This window comes from Podarcis liolepis (genome assembly GCF_965112155.1).
Source record: "Podarcis liolepis genome assembly, chromosome: 7".
In the NCBI taxonomy this organism is placed as follows: Eukaryota; Metazoa; Chordata; class Lepidosauria; order Squamata; family Lacertidae; genus Podarcis; species Podarcis liolepis.
Window position 1 is genome coordinate 22,760,269 of NC_139561.1, and position 17,093 is coordinate 22,777,361.

The 17,093-nt window shown below is 45.5% G+C and overlaps 3 protein-coding genes across 3 annotated transcripts in view; all 3 read right to left on the reverse strand.

Annotated features, from left to right (window-relative positions):
- The window catches only part of SSU72 (SSU72 homolog, RNA polymerase II CTD phosphatase), a 51,685-nt gene extending 42,837 nt beyond the window's left edge, over positions 1-8,848 (reverse strand). Inside the window, exon 1 of the mRNA XM_083513334.1 lies at positions 8,437-8,848. Within this exon, the coding sequence (XP_083369460.1) occupies positions 8,437-8,516 (80 nt within the window). The 5' untranslated portion in view covers positions 8,517-8,848. The remainder of the gene's footprint in view (positions 1-8,436) is intronic.
- The window catches only part of FNDC10 (fibronectin type III domain containing 10), a 199,398-nt gene that overhangs the window by 163,657 nt on the left and 18,648 nt on the right, over positions 1-17,093 (reverse strand). The gene's annotated exons all lie outside the window — the stretch shown is intronic.
- On the reverse strand, positions 10,111-11,393 carry LOC310711352 (actin-related protein T2-like). Its single transcript, XM_083513223.1, has one exon. It carries the CDS (start codon positions 11,289-11,291, stop codon positions 10,191-10,193), a length of 1,101 nt encoding a protein of 366 aa, XP_083369349.1. The 5' UTR covers positions 11,292-11,393; the 3' UTR covers positions 10,111-10,190.

A 17,093-nucleotide genomic window follows, 5' to 3' on the forward strand; every position in this document is an offset into this window, starting at 1 on the left:
ATAAATGGTGTTTCCGTGCGCTCTGGCTTCCATCACGGTGGTCCATTGCGCCAGAAGCAGTTTAGTCATGCTGGTCACATGACCCAGAAAGCTGTCTGTGGACAAATGCCAGCTTCCTTGGCCTGAAGCGAGATGAGCGCCACACACCATAGTCTCTTTGACTGGACTTAACCATCCAGGGGTACTTTACCTTTACCTTACTTATATTATGGAGGGAATGTGAACAAATGAAGTGCTGAAGGTGGAAATGAAAAGCAGACAATGAAATGTAAGCCTTGGTTTGCCTGTGGCCCATTTGGAAACTCAAACCATGGCTTGGGTTTACAAATAAAGTAGGCATAAATAACAATTTAGCACAATGTAGAAACTGAGCCAGAAGATCCACAATTTAAAGGTCTAGATATACTAATAAATGTTCACTGTTTATGCAGGTGTGGTGATTACAGATGTAGTGCGAGTCCAGGGCTGGCTACTAGCTCAAATCCCCACTCAGCCACAAACTCACTGGGTGCTACTGAGCTAGTCAATATCAATGTATCTCACAGAGTTGTTAAAATAAAAATGGGGAAGGAATCTTTGAATGAAGAGCCAGGATACAAATCAATAATCAATCAATAAATGATACACAGAGATTAAAAGGCACATTAAAACATGCAAGTCCCTTCTGTGTCAGGGAATGCTAAGAGTGTGAACAGTAGAGGGTTGTGTGTGCAACAGGCTAGTGAAGCAACCTGTTCACCTGATGAAATATAGTCAAAGCCACAAATAGCTATGCAAAGCTAGCTTTCAGAGGCAAATCAGATGCAACAGAGTGTTATGTGTATAACTCATTGTTATCTTATTCTTCCAAGCTGCCTGTCATAGCAAGTGGGTGAGGAAAGAATTGTTCAGGCCCTATGTGAAAGATATTGTCCAGAGACTCACCACAGGGTGGGGCCTGCAGAACTTCCAAAGCCCTCCCCCTAAAAGTAGCTGCCAAGTGCGCAGAGTACCCCAATTCCATGTCCAAAAGGAAAACCAGGATTCCACTGAAGGGTGAAGAATTGCAACCAAACAGCATGGAGGGAAGCAGGGTCCAAGAACAATCAAGACTTGAGTGGAAAAGAAGCATCCTCCATTTTCACAATAACTCTTCCCACACCTTCGTCTCACACTTCACTCCCCCCCCCCTCTCACACACACACCCCTACCTCTGCCTCTACACAAATCCCAAGGGAGGAATGAAGGGATCAGAAAGCAGGGAAAATTTTGATGTGGGAAAAGGGACACCCACTGCCCTCTAGATACTGGGAACAATGGGGCATTGGATATGTATGTACTCCCTACACCAATGGTTTTCCTGACTGTCCAGTCCTACCCTTTTGCTCACCAAGGCAGTGTCTATTAAACAATACATTTGTAAATAGACATTTGTGGGGGGTGTTTATGTGCATGTGCATGTGAGACAAGATACGATTTCTGAGCAAAAATATCCTTGAATTTGCACAGGTCTCCAATGATTCTTGCCCAATGAAGAAGCTGGGATTTGGAAGACACATCAGAAAAGGAAAAGAGCCACCAGTTAGTCTGCAGCAGTAACATTCAAAATAATGCTGTGGCAATTTAAAAGCTAACTTGATTATGTTCCGAGCTACTGTAGGCAATCGCCTAGTGGTCCATGTTGGAAATGAACAGAGGGATCTGGGTTCAATTCCATAGTCAGTCATGAAACTCGCTGGGTAACCATGGCCAGTTAGAATATCCCAGCTTAACCCACCTGCCTGGGTTGTTCTGAGGAATAGTGAGAGAATATCCATGTATGCCATCTTCCTTGGCAGAGCAGGATTTTTTTAAAAAAAGAATGAGAAACAGTCAATAATTCAAGCCCACTTTCTTCAAGCATCTGACAAATTAAGGAGCTACAGAAACTAAAGCAAAGAAATTAGGCTGGAAGGCACAACAGCAATAACCAGGATTTTAAGTGAGAGCTTGCTGCATAAAACTAGGGATGTAACAAATCCCTGCAATACCAGTGTAGAGAAACTAGTGTGGCAATAAACACAACCTACTCACGTCCACCCAGAATGGAGTTTAAGACATTTATAGAAATCTTCTGATGCTAAGTAATCTTACATCATCTGCTTAAAAGGGCACCAGCTTGAAATTTTGGGACATGATTCATCTTATACAAAACTCTTACATTTTGCTTTGAAGCCGTTTTAAGAAAGCACAGAACACCCTGTACATGGAAGGTGCTTCTAATGTTTATCTGGACTGCAAGAAAAGCACATGTTCTCAAATCAGATAGGTAGGTGGTGGGTGAAGTGACAACTACTCATCGCTATAAATTCTGATGGAGCCAGTATCAACCCAAATCTCTCACTGAAGTATATAAGCAGCCCAATCCACTGGCACTTGAAAGCTAAGGAATTGGATTCAAGGCTATTTAAGTTTCGTGAAAGATGTGGAACAAAATAGGCTTGACTCAAAGCAGTCAGGTTTAACTGGCTTGTTCACTGGGACAATCTTGTAAGTAAAAAGCCTGGTCTCTACAGGAAGCAATGAATTCCATGCAGGTGAGAGGACACACTGGCAGGCAGAGAAGAAATAGAATGCTCCATCACTCCTTCTGCAGCCTGCTTGATTTCCATGTTAGAGACAGAAAAGAGCCCCTTGCCCTGTACCCAGCACAAAATGCAAGTGGGCTGGCAGAGGAGTAATAGAGCATTCTATCTTTCTTCTGCCAGCCTACTTAGCATTAGACAAAGCTTTGAACCCTGAGTTGCCATGTTGTCTGCAAAGGAGGAGTCATCCCTTTCTCCATGGCTAGCAGAGAAATGCAGGCTTCGCAGATGGGATGTGTAGGCCAGTAGCTTATAAAGGTTTAATTACAAGGCTGCATTTAGTACTAGACACCACAATGAAATGTACAGCCCATCTCTCATACAAACCACCAACTTGAAAAACCAAGTTTGGGTTCAATGTAGACCACCCCTCTTCTGGCACACTGATCCTGTCAAACTATTGCTGTGTTGTGCCAATCATATACTGCACGGTTTGAGAAACAGCGTTAACTATAGCTAACTGTAGTTAAGAATCATTATAGTGTTGGACTAGGACCAAGACAACTCAGTCATAAATCTGGGTGTGGGTGACTATGGCTCAGTCGCATACTCAGCCTAACCTTCCTCACAGAGGTTGTGAAGGAAAAAAGAGATCAGAGAGAACAATGGACATGGTCTCACTGAGTTTTTGGAAAAAGTGCAGGATTCAAGTGTAACAAAAGGTGTTGCCCCAACTCAGAGATCACACCAAGCTATGGTTAGAGCAAACCAGGAAATGGAGAGTGTCTGAGTCTGTACCCACTGAGTAAACAGCCTGATTGAATGCCGGCCCACAGGGAATTTTAAAAATTCATGGAAGATTAGGTTATTAATGGTTAACTATGATTGGTTAATCTCCAGGTTCAGAAACAGTGCATCTCTGAACACCAGTTGTTGAAGAACAGACATGCCCTCTTGTCTTGTATTGCCCAGAGCCATCTGGTTGGTCACTGTGGGCAGAAGGATCCTTGCTAAATAGACCTTTGGCGCTTTGTAAGTTCTTATCACCTAAAAGCCATGGGGAGGAGGGTGGAGACTGGTACTTCCTACTTATACTGTACTGTGAGCAAATGGCTGAAAAAGGTCAGCTAGTGCTGGTAAACAAGCAATCATTCTCTCACCGAAAGAGGCAGCTTCCTCTTCAAGGAGAAAACCCCGCCCTCATCCTAACACCCATAACTGGCTTGAACTGTGCAGCTGTTCTTTGGTGAAACGTGAGGAGATGAAGGCAGATAAATAGTCTGAAGAGGACTTTATAACAGTAATCCTAAGCAGACCCATTAAGCCATGGTGATGAGCAGTAGGCTGTCCGGTTGCCTAAGCAAGGCCCCAAGAGAAGTTATACAGAAGCTGGCTTTTGTTTTTCCTTTCAGGCCAGAAATGAATGCGTGAGCAGATAAGACTCTATTACAAAGCTCCCTTGAACAAAGTGGGACTTCTGAGAAAGCATACAGAGGATGATGCTAATCTGCAAGCAATGCTAAGAACTCAAAACTTATTTTTCCAACAGGACAGTTCACTTTATGAATAATGTGGAATATGAGCCTCCTGATAGTCAGTGGTAATACTGGTGCTTGTCTCCTGGGATATCCTCCAGCTAGCACGAAGCCTGGGGGCAGCCAGCTTCAACTGTCTCTACAGAACAGAGCTGTCTGGCCTCATCTAATACAGGGTACAGAGGTCAGCTGAGCATAAATATTAGCTAAGAGACTTGTATCCTAGTTTGGGGTGGCTGTAGCACCCCCACAGAGGGAGAGGAGTCTTCTTCAGGTGGCAACAGAAAATGCCAACCCCTTGGTGATAGTATCAGCAATTGTACAGAATGAACTAGTAGGTCTAGCAGGGGACACAAACTTGCACATTCTATCTCACTAAATCCAAACTCCAACCTCTGTGCATTTTCACTTGCTTCAAAGAGAAGCCATATTTCCTTTTAACAGCTGCCCTTCATAAGAGTTTTCATGCCAAAAGGAGACCTATCTTAGGGGACTTTTGGAAGGAGGTGGCACTAATATGGGGAAGCTCATCCACCCAAAGCATTTTTGGATCCTAGCTGCCAAATACACAGTCACTATGCAGAGGAGGCCAATAATCAACAAATCTGGTTAGATGCAGCAAAAAGACAAGACGGTTTGTAAATTGATGAGGACACCCTTCAGGAGCAGAGAGTCCTTACAGGAAATGGTATGTGATAAGAGGAGACAGGAGGCTCAGCCACACATCCCTCCAAAAGATCAGGATCTTATCCTTAAAATCAACAGCTGTCAGCACTCACCTGGAGTTTAGGATTGGAGGGATTTAAGCACTTCAGAAAGAATATACACACATTTATTGGATTAAATATTATCAACCCTAAAATTTGGAGCCACTCAAAACCACATGACCATCAGTTCTGGGGTCACTTAATCAAACATAAAACATCACTCTTTCTTCAATTAGCGTCTTAGATGTTCACTGGTACCTACTTAACTAACTACAAACATAATATTAATTAGCTACCCAGACGCAAACTATTGAACAAATGCTCAAGCAGCAAAAGGGTAGACACCCTCCCTCTCCAATCATCCCTAGCTAGCAGGACCAGTGGTCAAAGATGATGGGAATTGTAGTCTCAAAACATCTGGAGGGCCAAGGTTGAGGAAGCCTGATATATGCTTACCCATGCAGTAGCAAAAATTCTAATTTGCATCTGTTGTAGTTAAGCATGGCTGAAGATACCAAGTTGTTTGAGAGTAAATCAATCAAATTTAAGACACTGGGCTCTGGGACACATGTCCTTTGATGCCAACTAGAATCTGGAATAGGTACAGGATATGTGTGGGGTTTGTAAAGTGCCCCCTTGCATTCCCCACATCCACTGTATGAAACCTGAATATGTCCAAATATTTTAATATGTAAACTGTGAAACCTTCTAGACACTTAATCCTTAAGAGCAAAGCTAACAATGCTAAGAAATATGCATTACATGGCCATGAGTCAATGCCTTACAGCCAGTTCCTTGTTGTGAGTTGCTCCCCCACCCCTGGTACTTCCACACTGTCTGGGGAGTAGTACCTAATGAGTCAGACTAGCAAGTCTCCATATCATTAAGCATTTCCAGAAGTGTTCCTCAAATACAAAGCAATTATCCCATGAAAACACACATCTTGCCTCCAGCCCACAGGTAGGTTGCTTGCTGCTGGGTATCCCTCAGGTGCTTGTGTTTGTGTCTGTTTAGAAATGCTGGAGTGTGGTGCGACCACACTTGGATTTTGTAAGGATTGTGTGTTTGGAGGACAGAAGTGTTCAGAGTTATGGCTAAGAAAGTGTGCTAAGAAAAATCCTTGGTTTGAGCCTACTCTCTTATCAGTCACTCACTGAGATCCTTAGGCAAGACCAGGGGTCAGCAGCCTTTTTCAGCCATGGGCTGGTCCACTGCCCCTCAGACCATGTGGTGGGCCTGACTATAATTTTTTTTGGGGGGAGGGGCGATGAATGAATTCCTGTTGCCCCACAAATAACCCAGAGATGCATTTTAAATAAAAGGACACATTCTACTCATGTAAAAACATGCTGATTCCCCGTGGGCCGGATTGAAACGGTGATTGGGCCGCATCTGGCCCATGGGCCTTAGGTTGCCTACCCCTGGGCAAAACACTCTCACCCCTCCTCAGCTCACACAATTCAAAATGTGATGATATTCACCAAACTCGTAGGGTTGTTGTAAGGATTGTGGAGATAACAAGTGGGACGTAGGACAAAATGAAGTGGTGTCTCTTCACCCCTTAGGCAGGAGTGTGCCTATTTAGGATGGCTGACAACCAACCAGTCAAGCTGCCCTCCTTCTGGATATTCCATTCCATTCTACTCCACCCTTGCTTTTCCTATGGATTCTCTAGGGTGTTTACACACCTGCAAATGTCAGGGTAGCTCCTAAGCATAAAGGTACTTCCCTCCCATTTCTCAGTTGTCCTCTTTTAGCTACATATCTCCAGGTACACATCACCCCCACAATTCACTATTAGAGCATTGTTGAACATTTGTAAACAAAATATAAATATTGTATTTATGCCAAGACTGTAAGGTGGGAAAAGACATGATGAAAACACATCGGCCCTACCTAGGAACCTTAAGTGAATTTGAAGAGTGGAAAAAAGAGAATAACAGCAAGTAGAGAGCCCTCAAATAAGGGTTCAAGAGCAGCATCTTTTCCTTCTGCAGCCCTTCAACCAGAGTGGGGAGGGGAATCTATAATCACAATAAGGTCGCAGTTCCTTTACTTCAAGATTCACATGCTGGCATCCGAGGAGGAAGTAAAAATGAGACAGAAAAGGAAACTGCCACATCCTTTAAAGATTGTATCAACACTATCTCTTCTCTTTCCCTCACTCTCATTTTACATAAAGCTTATCAAGAACTGTGATGCTGCCACAGCCTCAAATAAAATAAAATGAGTTTTATTGAAGGGCAGTATAAAAACCCTGTAATAAAAAATATATTAAATCATGTCAATGACAATTATGAAATCCCACCCCTCAATATTTGCATAGTCTTATAATGCAACAGCCTTGTTTTCAAAATCTCCCAAGGATTGTCATGATACATAACCCCCACCCCACAAAATAAGCATAAAGCTGATTTGTTCTACTTGCCAGATTGCTGTATTTTGGTTCTGTTTTAATTTTGGTTTATGTAGAATGTATTGCACAACACATCCTGGAGTACATTTTTTTTTATAAACAGAAGTCAAGACTTGGCTCCACTGTGATCGGATCAGCCCCTACCCCCTTGTGTCAGAGAACATCAGATATGGCTCTTCTCCAATAGGCAGAGGTTCAAGGGCAGCACCAGGGAAGAACCAGGATGAAGAAAGGAATAATCCCACCACCACAGGAAACTTGTGTTACTTCCATTCTTGATACCAGATTTTAAAATGCTTTGTTGTTGTGTGAAAATATTTTCATAAGACAGTCTTGAGAGCCTCTCAGGGATATAAAGTGGGATAAACGTACTCTTCATCCCGGCCTTTAAGAGATATGTTTTAAAAGACTACGCTCTATTCTTATTATTGTTAAGTGTTGTAAACATTTTCAGTATTGCATGTTTACACTGCTGCAACCCACGCCCAGGACTTTATGGTGGATGGCAGGTAAGAAACCTAAATAGTAACATAAGGGAAGCCTGCTGGATCAGGCCAATGGCCCATTAGTCCAGCGCCCTGTTCTCAGTGTCCAAGCAGATGCCCCAAAGGGAAACCCTCAAGCAGGGCCAGAGCACAAGAGCATTCTCCCCTCCTGCTACTGGCATTCAGAAGCATTACTGCCTCCAGCAATGATTGCATTGCATCCAGCAATGGAGGCAGACCACAGCCGCCATGATCAGCAGCCATTGACACCGCTCTCCTCCATGAACTTGCCTAAGTCTCTTTTAAAGCCAATTAACAGTAAGCAATAATCGTTTTAACCGAATCTGAAAGTGGCATCTTCACACTACTGGAACTCGCCCCGTGACCTTACAGGGAAGGGCAGTTAAGAAATGTAATAACTACAATAATAATAATAATAATCCACCGCCCGGCTTCTTGACAAAATTGGGAGTTCGATCTATGTCACGGAGCCCCTTGCCGTAAATTATTCCACCCGATGTGGAAGAGCTTTCCTTGACGTTATCTCCCGCTACCAAGAGAATTGGGGGGGGACTGTAAGGGTTAACTGACGTCACTGTGACGACGACTAGGATGAGGAGGCCCCACCTTGATCCAATGTGGCGTCAAACACCCCCCCCCCCACCTCACTTCAAACGGGAAACCAGAGAACGGAATTGGAGAGGGGTGAGGTAGCTGAGCGAGGCCTACCCAGGCCCAGAGTTGCTTTACCTGAGGATATTGTGGGCCTCCATGCTGCGGTTTTGGTTGCTGGAGCAAACCACAGCCACCCGGAGCGGCGAGGAGGGCATGGCTGGACGCCCGGCGGCGAGGAAGGGGCCGGGGCGGGGGCCTGGGGAGGGGAAGGGTCGAAGAGGGAAAGGCGGCGGGTGACGGCAGCGAAGGGCCCGCGGTGAGATTCCCAGGCGGTGGTGGTGGTGGCGGCGGCGGCGGCGGCGGCGACGCTTCCCTTCTCGTCTCTCTCACTCACATACACAAAATGGCGTCCACTGGGACCGGAAGAGGCGGGGCTGGCCGACGTGTCCGGCTCTATGAGCCGCGCCCCGCCTGCTTTCGCTGCGACCTTTTTCGCCTTCCCTTTCCAACCATAGAGAAGCGGAAGTGAGGGGCAGAGCGTCTGGCCAAGGGGGTTTTTTACCTCCCCAACCTCCTTCTCGTAGTTTCCCATGACGACAACGACAATGAGCGGAAAGTTGGGTATTTATGCGCCAGAGGGAGAAATCCCCCGCCCCAGAGGAGTGATATTTGCATATCTCTATGGAAACGGCAAAGGGCCGAGCGAGAACTTTTGAACAGGGACGAGGAGCAGCCGCCTCCGCCTCAGTTTTGACTGTCATTCCTTTCCCCAATGACTTCTGGGAATTGTAGTTTAGGGGGCTGCATGAAACAAATTCCCTGGTAGAGAGTCCTTCGGTTCTCAGGACTACATTTCCCAGTTTGCTTTGCCCTCCACTCAGGAAACCTGGGAAATGTAACCCTCGGAAAGGCAAAAACATATCTGAGGGGCTCTCAGAGGAAATGGCCGCTAAAGCAGGATTAACTCTGAGCTGGAAATGTGTGGCCCTTCCAAAACTGAAAAGGTTATTAAAATTTTTACGCCTTATCAAAAAGGATGCTGCGAGCTGTAGTTTTTTTATTTTGGTTTTGTTTAACAACATTTATATAGCACTTAAGCAAAAGCTTTAAGTGCTTTACAATAAATATTAAATTTATCAATTAAAAAGTTAAAAGTGAGGCATTAAAAGCATAGTTGGAAGGTGGTGCTGGAAATTCTCGGTAGTGATCCCTCTCTTTTGATGAACCTCCGCAGAAGAGTTTCCCAAGACCCTTAAAAAGGTAAAGGACCCCTGACAGTTAAATCCAGTCGCGTTATCTACTTGCACTTTTTTAGCGTGTTTTTGAACTGCTAGGTTGGCACAGCTCAGTGGTTTACACCACAGTGCCACCCGCATCCCCCCCTCCCGACCCTTAGGGAAGAGTTAAAGCCCAGGGTTGCCATGACGGCAGTATCCCAAAGCTAGTGATGTCACAATGCAGGGTGATGTTATAAGAGAGTGCCTGTGGTGTCACAAGGCTGCCAACTCTGGAAAAGCACACGAAATATTGCAAGAGTTAAGGCAGAGCCCAGAAGGAGTATGAAGGCGAAAAAAAGGATATTCATGGAAAATTTTGATTCATTCCTCTCCCCCTCTTGATTTTCATTGAGAAGAATTGAAAATGGAGAATTCAAAAGAAAAAAACACCTCATGCCTCCTGCTTTTTTCAGAGTAATGAGTGAAAGCTATCCTTTCACAGTCTCAAAAGCTCCTCCAGAACAAAATACAAACATAATTATCATAACATGAAGGTCACGCTCATAAACACAAAGAGAAAGAGACTGGAGGATTGAACACTCTTTGTACTTTTATTAAAGTTACAATCTTGCAGATGAGCTTTATAATCATCATAATAAGTATACATCCTTCTTAAAAGCACTTTCGGTGGATTGCACCCGCACCAAATTCCTTGTAGTCCTCACTGGTAATCCACATGGGTACAAAAGAGTCCAGGTGAGTTAGAATGGATCCTCCCAGCCAGGCAGCGCACATTGTATCTGGAGGTGCTATGATTCGCAGCGGAACCCCCTGTGGGACTTGGTGTTCTATCTCTTTAAAAATCCTCTCATCGAGACCCTGGAAAAGTGATGATCCGCCTGAGAGGACCAGGTTCCCATAGAGGAGGCTGCAAATATCCCTGTCACACTTTCTAATGCTCTTGGTGATCATGGCTTGGATGCCCAGGGCCTCAACACCGATGATCTTTGGCACGAAAAGGATTTCTGGTGCTTGGCAGAGGTGAAGATTGAGTGTGATGGTGCTTCCATCTGGCAGCTTGAAGACCTCAGCTTTTCTTTCTGCTTCCTGCTTGGGATCCAAAGCCACATAGCAGGACTTCTCTTTGATGCTCTGCACCATGATTTTCTTGGCCCTGCTTAAGGAAGGCTGGCTGTTTTCCAAAAGGAGGCTGGCGAGGTAATTGGTAATGTCCCTCCCCGCCACATCAAGTCTGGACACTCCGTGGGGTAGGCAATATCCTTCATAGATGGGGACAGTATGAGTTACTCCGTCTCCGCTGTCCATCACCAACCCAGTGGTGCGTGCGGACGCGTAAAGGGCCAGTGTGGCTTGGACCGAGAGGTACAAAGCTGGAACCTGAAAGCGTTCAAACATCATCTCTGTTGTTCTCTCCCGATTCAACAGTGGATTCAGTGGTGGTTCAGAGAGCAGCACAGGCCTCTCGTTGGCTTTCACTTTAAGCTCCTGTTTATAGATGTGTTTCCAGAGGTTCTCCATGTCATCCCAAGACGTAATCACGCCACGCTCAACAGGATAATTCAGCAACACGGCACCATTCTTAGAGAAAGCCTTCTCCCCAATGTAGTAATCCTCCGTGTTCTGTTTAAGGTGTCCAACAACGGATGTAATAAGCGATCGTGGTTCAGACTCACCTGAGATCCCAGCTTTGCATGACCCAGATCCATTATCAATTATCACGGCTGGCGTTTGGAGCAGCTTGATATCCAACATTGCACTGTTGGCAAAAGAACCCAAATACTAAGAGCTCAGTGATTTCCATGAGGCATCTCGAAAAGATGCTGCAATGTCTGACCGTAGAACATTCTAGAATCCTGGCATCACAAACAGGCAAAGCTGCTTAAAATTCCAGCTCTATTTACACCCTGAACTCATACCTCTCAAGTGTCCCGATTTACAGTAAGCGGGACATCCCAAATTGACAGAAGCCGCCCCAGCTTCTGACCCCAATCGTGGATGCCCCTTTTGGCTCCTGTGCTCCAGCCACGCCAGAGCGTGGGACCAAAAGGTGGGCTTTTTTCAGTTCTGGCACGAGTCGGCTAAAACCAGATTGCAAGACCAAGAAACGGAAGGAAAAGTTACCTTCCCCCCACGTGTCATCTCTCCTCTTCCTCCCTCCGCCATGGCACTTTTGTCTGTGGCGCTGGAGGAGGAGGAGGAGGCAGGTCTTGTCCACGCCGTGTCTCCCGAAGCTGCACAGGCTGGGTCGACCATTCAGTAGGCTTCTCCGGTCCACACAGCATCTCTAGATGCAGTGGAGGCCGGCATGACTTTCTGGTAGGTTCTTCCAGTCTGCACTGCGCCTCCTGAAGCAGCACAGGCCTGGGAGACCTTCCAGTAGGCCGAATTTTCATCACAAAATGTTGGCAGGAATGTGAACTGATCTTGCACTTGTCCCACTTAAATTATCTTGGGGCCCTTACTTTATCGTGGGCGCTCCTTCGTGTGTTTTGCAGGTATATTCTGCAATTTGCCATTGACACAATAAGCATGTTGCTGGGAGACCTATACATTCACACATAATTCCACTGTATTAGTTGTTCTGCGGTGCTTCTCCAGTGTTACCATAATACTGCTGTCTAGAAGGGAATTCCTGTGCTATAGCTTGGTGGTCTCCTCAGGGAGACTCGCCTGGCTCCTTCATTACATTATCTCTAGACGCGAGACAAAAGCATTCCTCTTCTCCCAGGCCTTTGGCTAATTAAACGATCTATGGATCTTTAAACTGTGGTTGGGTTATTGTTTTTGTTTGTTATTATGCTATGTATTTCTGTATTTTTATATTGTTTACCACCCTGTAATGAGTGGATGAAGGGGGTATAAAAAAATAAATAATACTAATTAAATCATCACCATCATCATTTATTACTTATATCCCACCCATCTGGCTGGGTTTCCCCAGCCACTCTGGGCGGCTTCCAACAGGAGATTAAAAATACATTAAAACACCAGCCATTAAAAAAACTTCCCTAAACAGGGCTGCCTTCAGATGTCTTCTAAAATTCAGATAGTTGTTTATTCCTTTGACATCTGATGGGAGGGTGTTCCACATGGCGGGTGCCACTACTGAGAAGGCCCTCTGCCTGGTTCCCTGTAACTTTGCTTCTCGCAGGGAGGGAACCGCCAGATGGCCTTGAGCCCTGGATCTCAGTGTCCAGGCCGAACAATGGGAATGGAGACGCTCCTTCAGGTATACTACTACTACTACTATTACTACTACAGCTCAACAAAAGCAGAATGTACACAAACACAAAACCGCATTTGTGGTGTTTCAGAAGTTATGGGACATGCATTTCTGGAAACATAGCAGTATGTACACCCTGAAACATGTACAGTATTGAAAGCAGAGTCACTTAAAACTTTCCCAATGTCATCATGAGCACAAATAATCATGAATGCCCAGTAAAAAGGATGTATGGGTGGGTTTCAAGCTTCTTCCAAAGAATCCTAGGGATGCTAGTTAAGCGAGGTGGCACATGGCAGGACAGAGTCTCAAACAAAGATGTGCTCTGCCAAGCTCACACTCCCAGCATGTTCGCGCTCCTGTCTCAGGAACGCCTACACGGGCTTGGTCATCTTCACAGAATGGAAGATCTCAGCATCCCTAAAGATGTGCTCTATGGGGAGCTAGCTTCAGGCGCCAGGCCCATTGGCAGACCAACTCTGTGCTACAAAGATGTCTGTGAATATCACGTGAAGGATGGCAGTGTCAACCCTGCCTAAAGACAGACATAGCAGTGAATAGAGGAGAGATGCCTGCTGGGAGGAGCACAGGAAAAAGAAATACTGCGGTACATCTGCAGCAGCACAACCAGACGCCTTCATCTGCCCCAGCTGCAACAAAACATGTCTCTCCCGGATCAGTCTCTACAGCCACAGCAGGCGCTGCAACCTTCCAATATTTTCCTTCACCTCCAAAGGTGCACCCCTCCATTTTCTCCTTGCACTTACAAGATCCCTGGCTGCAGAGATTCAGGATCAGAGTTTTCCTTCTCCTAGATGGGCTACCTTCCCAGCTTGACAAGCCCCATCTTCCCCTCACTTCCCTCTACGGATGATTGTAGCCAAGCTGTACAGTGGTACCTCGGGTTAAGAACTTAATTTGTTCTGGAGGTCCATTCTTAACCTGAAACTGTTCTTAACCTGAAGCACCACTTTAGCTAATGGGGCCTCCCACTGCTGCCGCGCGATTTCTGTTCTCATCCTGAGGTAAAGTTCTTAACCCGAGGTACTATTTCTGGGTTAGTGGAGTCTGTAACCTGAAGCGTCTGTAACCCGAGGTACCACTGTATATAAATTGTTTAAGTAAATAAAATAATAAAAAACTCAGCTATCAGTTATTCTACATTATTTTAAATTCTATATGTACACACAGAGAGAAGTTTTTGAAACAGGTTAGATGGTCATCTGTCAGGGATTCTTTAGCTGTGACTCTTGCATTACAGGGGGTTGGACTAGATGACCCTTGGGTCCCATTCCAATTTACAACTCTATGGTACGTGGGGTGTGTGTGTGTGAGAGAGAGAGAGAATTACAGTTTCAAGGGAGATGGGTTTGGGGGGAAAAACCTTTGGCTATCACAGCACTGTATCACAATGTGGAAGCCTATAAGAGTAATGTTTTTTCTTTCATTTTTGAAATGAACTATGTGGAGAAAGCCTTGGGGGACTTTTAGCATCACAGTGCTATGGAAGCAGTCAGTAAAAGGGTTTTTTGTGTGCCCCCCCCTCTTGATTAAACAGTCATTACTGCATCACCGTCGGAAACTCCTGGAAATGGTCAATATTTTTTAAATAGTGATTAAAAAAAAATTTGAGCATCTTTTTTATTTTTTTGCCGGGTGGGGCATACAACCTACAGGCTGTGATTTAGCTACCCCTAAATCCTGCCAACCTAGCAATTTGAAAGTGGAAGTAGATAAATAGGTATCACTCCAGCGGGAAGGTAAACGGCGTTTCCATGTGCTGCTCTGGTTTCGCCAGAAGTGGCTTAGTCATGCTGGCCACATAACCCGGAAAAACTGTCTGCAGACAAACGTTGGCTCCCTCGGCCAGTAAAGCAAGATGAGCACCGCAACCCCAGAGTTATTTGCAACTGGACTTAACTGTCAGGGGTCCTTTACCTTTACCTAAATTAAGATCAAACCAATCCATTCTGAAGGAAATCAGCCCTGAGTGCTCACTGGAAGGACAGATCCTGAAGCTGAGGCTCCAATACTTTGGCCACCTCATGAGAAGAGAAGACTCCCTGGAAAAGACCCGGAAGATGGAGGGCACAAGGAGAAGGGGACGACAGAGGACGAGGTGGTTGGGCAGTGTTCTCGAAGCTACCAGCATGAGTTTGACAAAACTGTGGGAGGCAGTGGAAGACAGGAGTGCCTGGCGTTCTCTGGTCCATGGGGTCACAAAGAGTTGGACACGACTAAACGACTAAACAACAACAACAACAAAATTAAAATCATTGCTATCTCTGTTCCTTTCTCTTCAAATTATACATTGCTTCCCCCCCCCCCCATTCCTCAGTAGAGTTGTCGTGATGATTTCTTCTCTCCCTAGACTCTGCCTGCATTATTTAAGTGCCTTTGCTAACACGAAAAGGAAGAAAAAGCCCATCAAAGATATTCAGGGGCATCCTTCCTTTAATGCAATCAGCCGGCCGTGCAGGCAGCTGAGGAATGACCGTAATTAGACTGCAGTGGAACGCGAAGGGCCGGCCATCTGGGGAAGGACAGTGACTACGTTAACTTAATTAAGGGTTTCCATCAAAAACTGATGTGCAAAGCAGCTTTGGTGTGGTTTGAGGGAGAATTACTGTGTCTCCTTCCCCCACCCACTTCCACCTCCGCTTCCACCTCTTCTTTCTGTGCAGAAAGTTGCCCAACAGAAAAGAATGCAAAGAGCTGCAGCAAAGTTTTCAGAAACTGGTTGAACGCTGTGAGTAAATTATTTGGCTTGGACAAGGATGGGGCACCGTAGGGCAGGGGGCCAAATGCGGCCCCCGGCCTCTCTACCTGGCCCTGGGAATTCTCCCCTAGCCACACCCCTCAATGCCCCCCACCTAGCAAGTATTCTCATTCTCTCTTTTTAATTTTATTTATTGATACTGTTGTAAATAAAAATTGCCCTTTCCCCTTATGGGGTACCCAAGAGCCCATATAGAGTCCTTACATAGGTTCCCTATTGGTAGGAGAGAATAACAGAGGCCAACCAGAGAATATTGAGAAGCAAAGCAGCTAGTAAGCTTGATCTTTATCGATCTGTTGCAACAGGGTGCTCCCCTCACCCGCAGGAGAGGAGGGACCTAGAAAAATGGCGTGCAAGGCCTTATAAAGACTTTTGAAATTGCCATCCTGTAGATCAAGACCACCCCCAGAAACATACATAACAGAAGAGGTGGTCTAAAACAGAAAATTGAATATTGTTTTTCTCCTGTTGTTGTTTATCTCCTGTCTGGCAGGTTACTTGATTGGATTGCCTGGGGAGCCTGGTCATTCTTTTGTAGTGATAAATACTTAGTTCCTGCGCCAGGTCACAGGCTCATGCCCTATTCATATCTTAAATGTGCCCTTAAGACAGGATTTGTGAGGAAAGAGACAATGGGGAGGTTTCCCACTTTGACCTTACAGAGAAGACATTTGCTCAGTTTGGGAATCAAAATGGTCCCAGGTTGGCCTTCCTGTGCTGATCTATGTATGTGCTTGGTTGGTACACTTATGAACATTACCATATATCTAAGACCTCAAAATTCCTATCACAATATCTATTCAAAGCTATACAAAAAGGCATACAGTCACACCTCGGGTTACAGACACTTCAGGTTGCATTTTTTCGGGTTACGGACCCACCGAAACCCGGAAGTACTGGAACAGGTTACTTCTGGGTTTCGGTAGTCGCGCATGCACAGAAGCACTAAATCACGCTTTGCACATGCGCAGAAGGGCCGAATCGCAACCCGCACGTGCACAGACGCGCTGATGCAGGTTGCAAACGTGCCTCCCGCATGGATCACGTTCGCAATCCAAGCATCCACTGTACCCATTACAAAGTATCTTTTTATAATACACTGAGATAAAACTCTAGGTGGCTTCCAACATATTTAAAAACATTAAACATTTTTTTTAAAACCTTCCCTGTACAGGACTGCCTTCGGATGTCTTCTAAATGTTGTATAGTTACTTATCTCTTTGGTTCGGGGGTCACATAAAGTCCAATTAAAATAGGAATATCCTACCATGCCCTCCTGCCAACCTAGCAGTTCGAAAGCACATCAAAGTGCAAGTAGATAAATAGGTACCGCTCCAGCGGGAAGGAAAATGGCGTTTCCATGCACTGCTCTGGTTTCGCCAGAAGCGGCTTAGTCATGCTGGCCACATGACCCAGAAGTTGTACGCTGGCTCCCTCGGCCAATAACGCAAGGTGAGCGCTGCAACCCCAGAGTCGGCCACAACTGGACCTAATGGTCAGGGGTCCCTTTACCTTTACCTTTCCCATGTCCTCCCACATTTCTCCGATGAAA

Bases quoted from the DNA above. Each gene is read 5' to 3' on its own strand.
- LOC310711352 (XM_083513223.1), bottom strand. From the start codon at position 11,291: ATGTTGGATATCAAGCTGCTCCAAACGCCAGCCGTGATAATTGATAAT.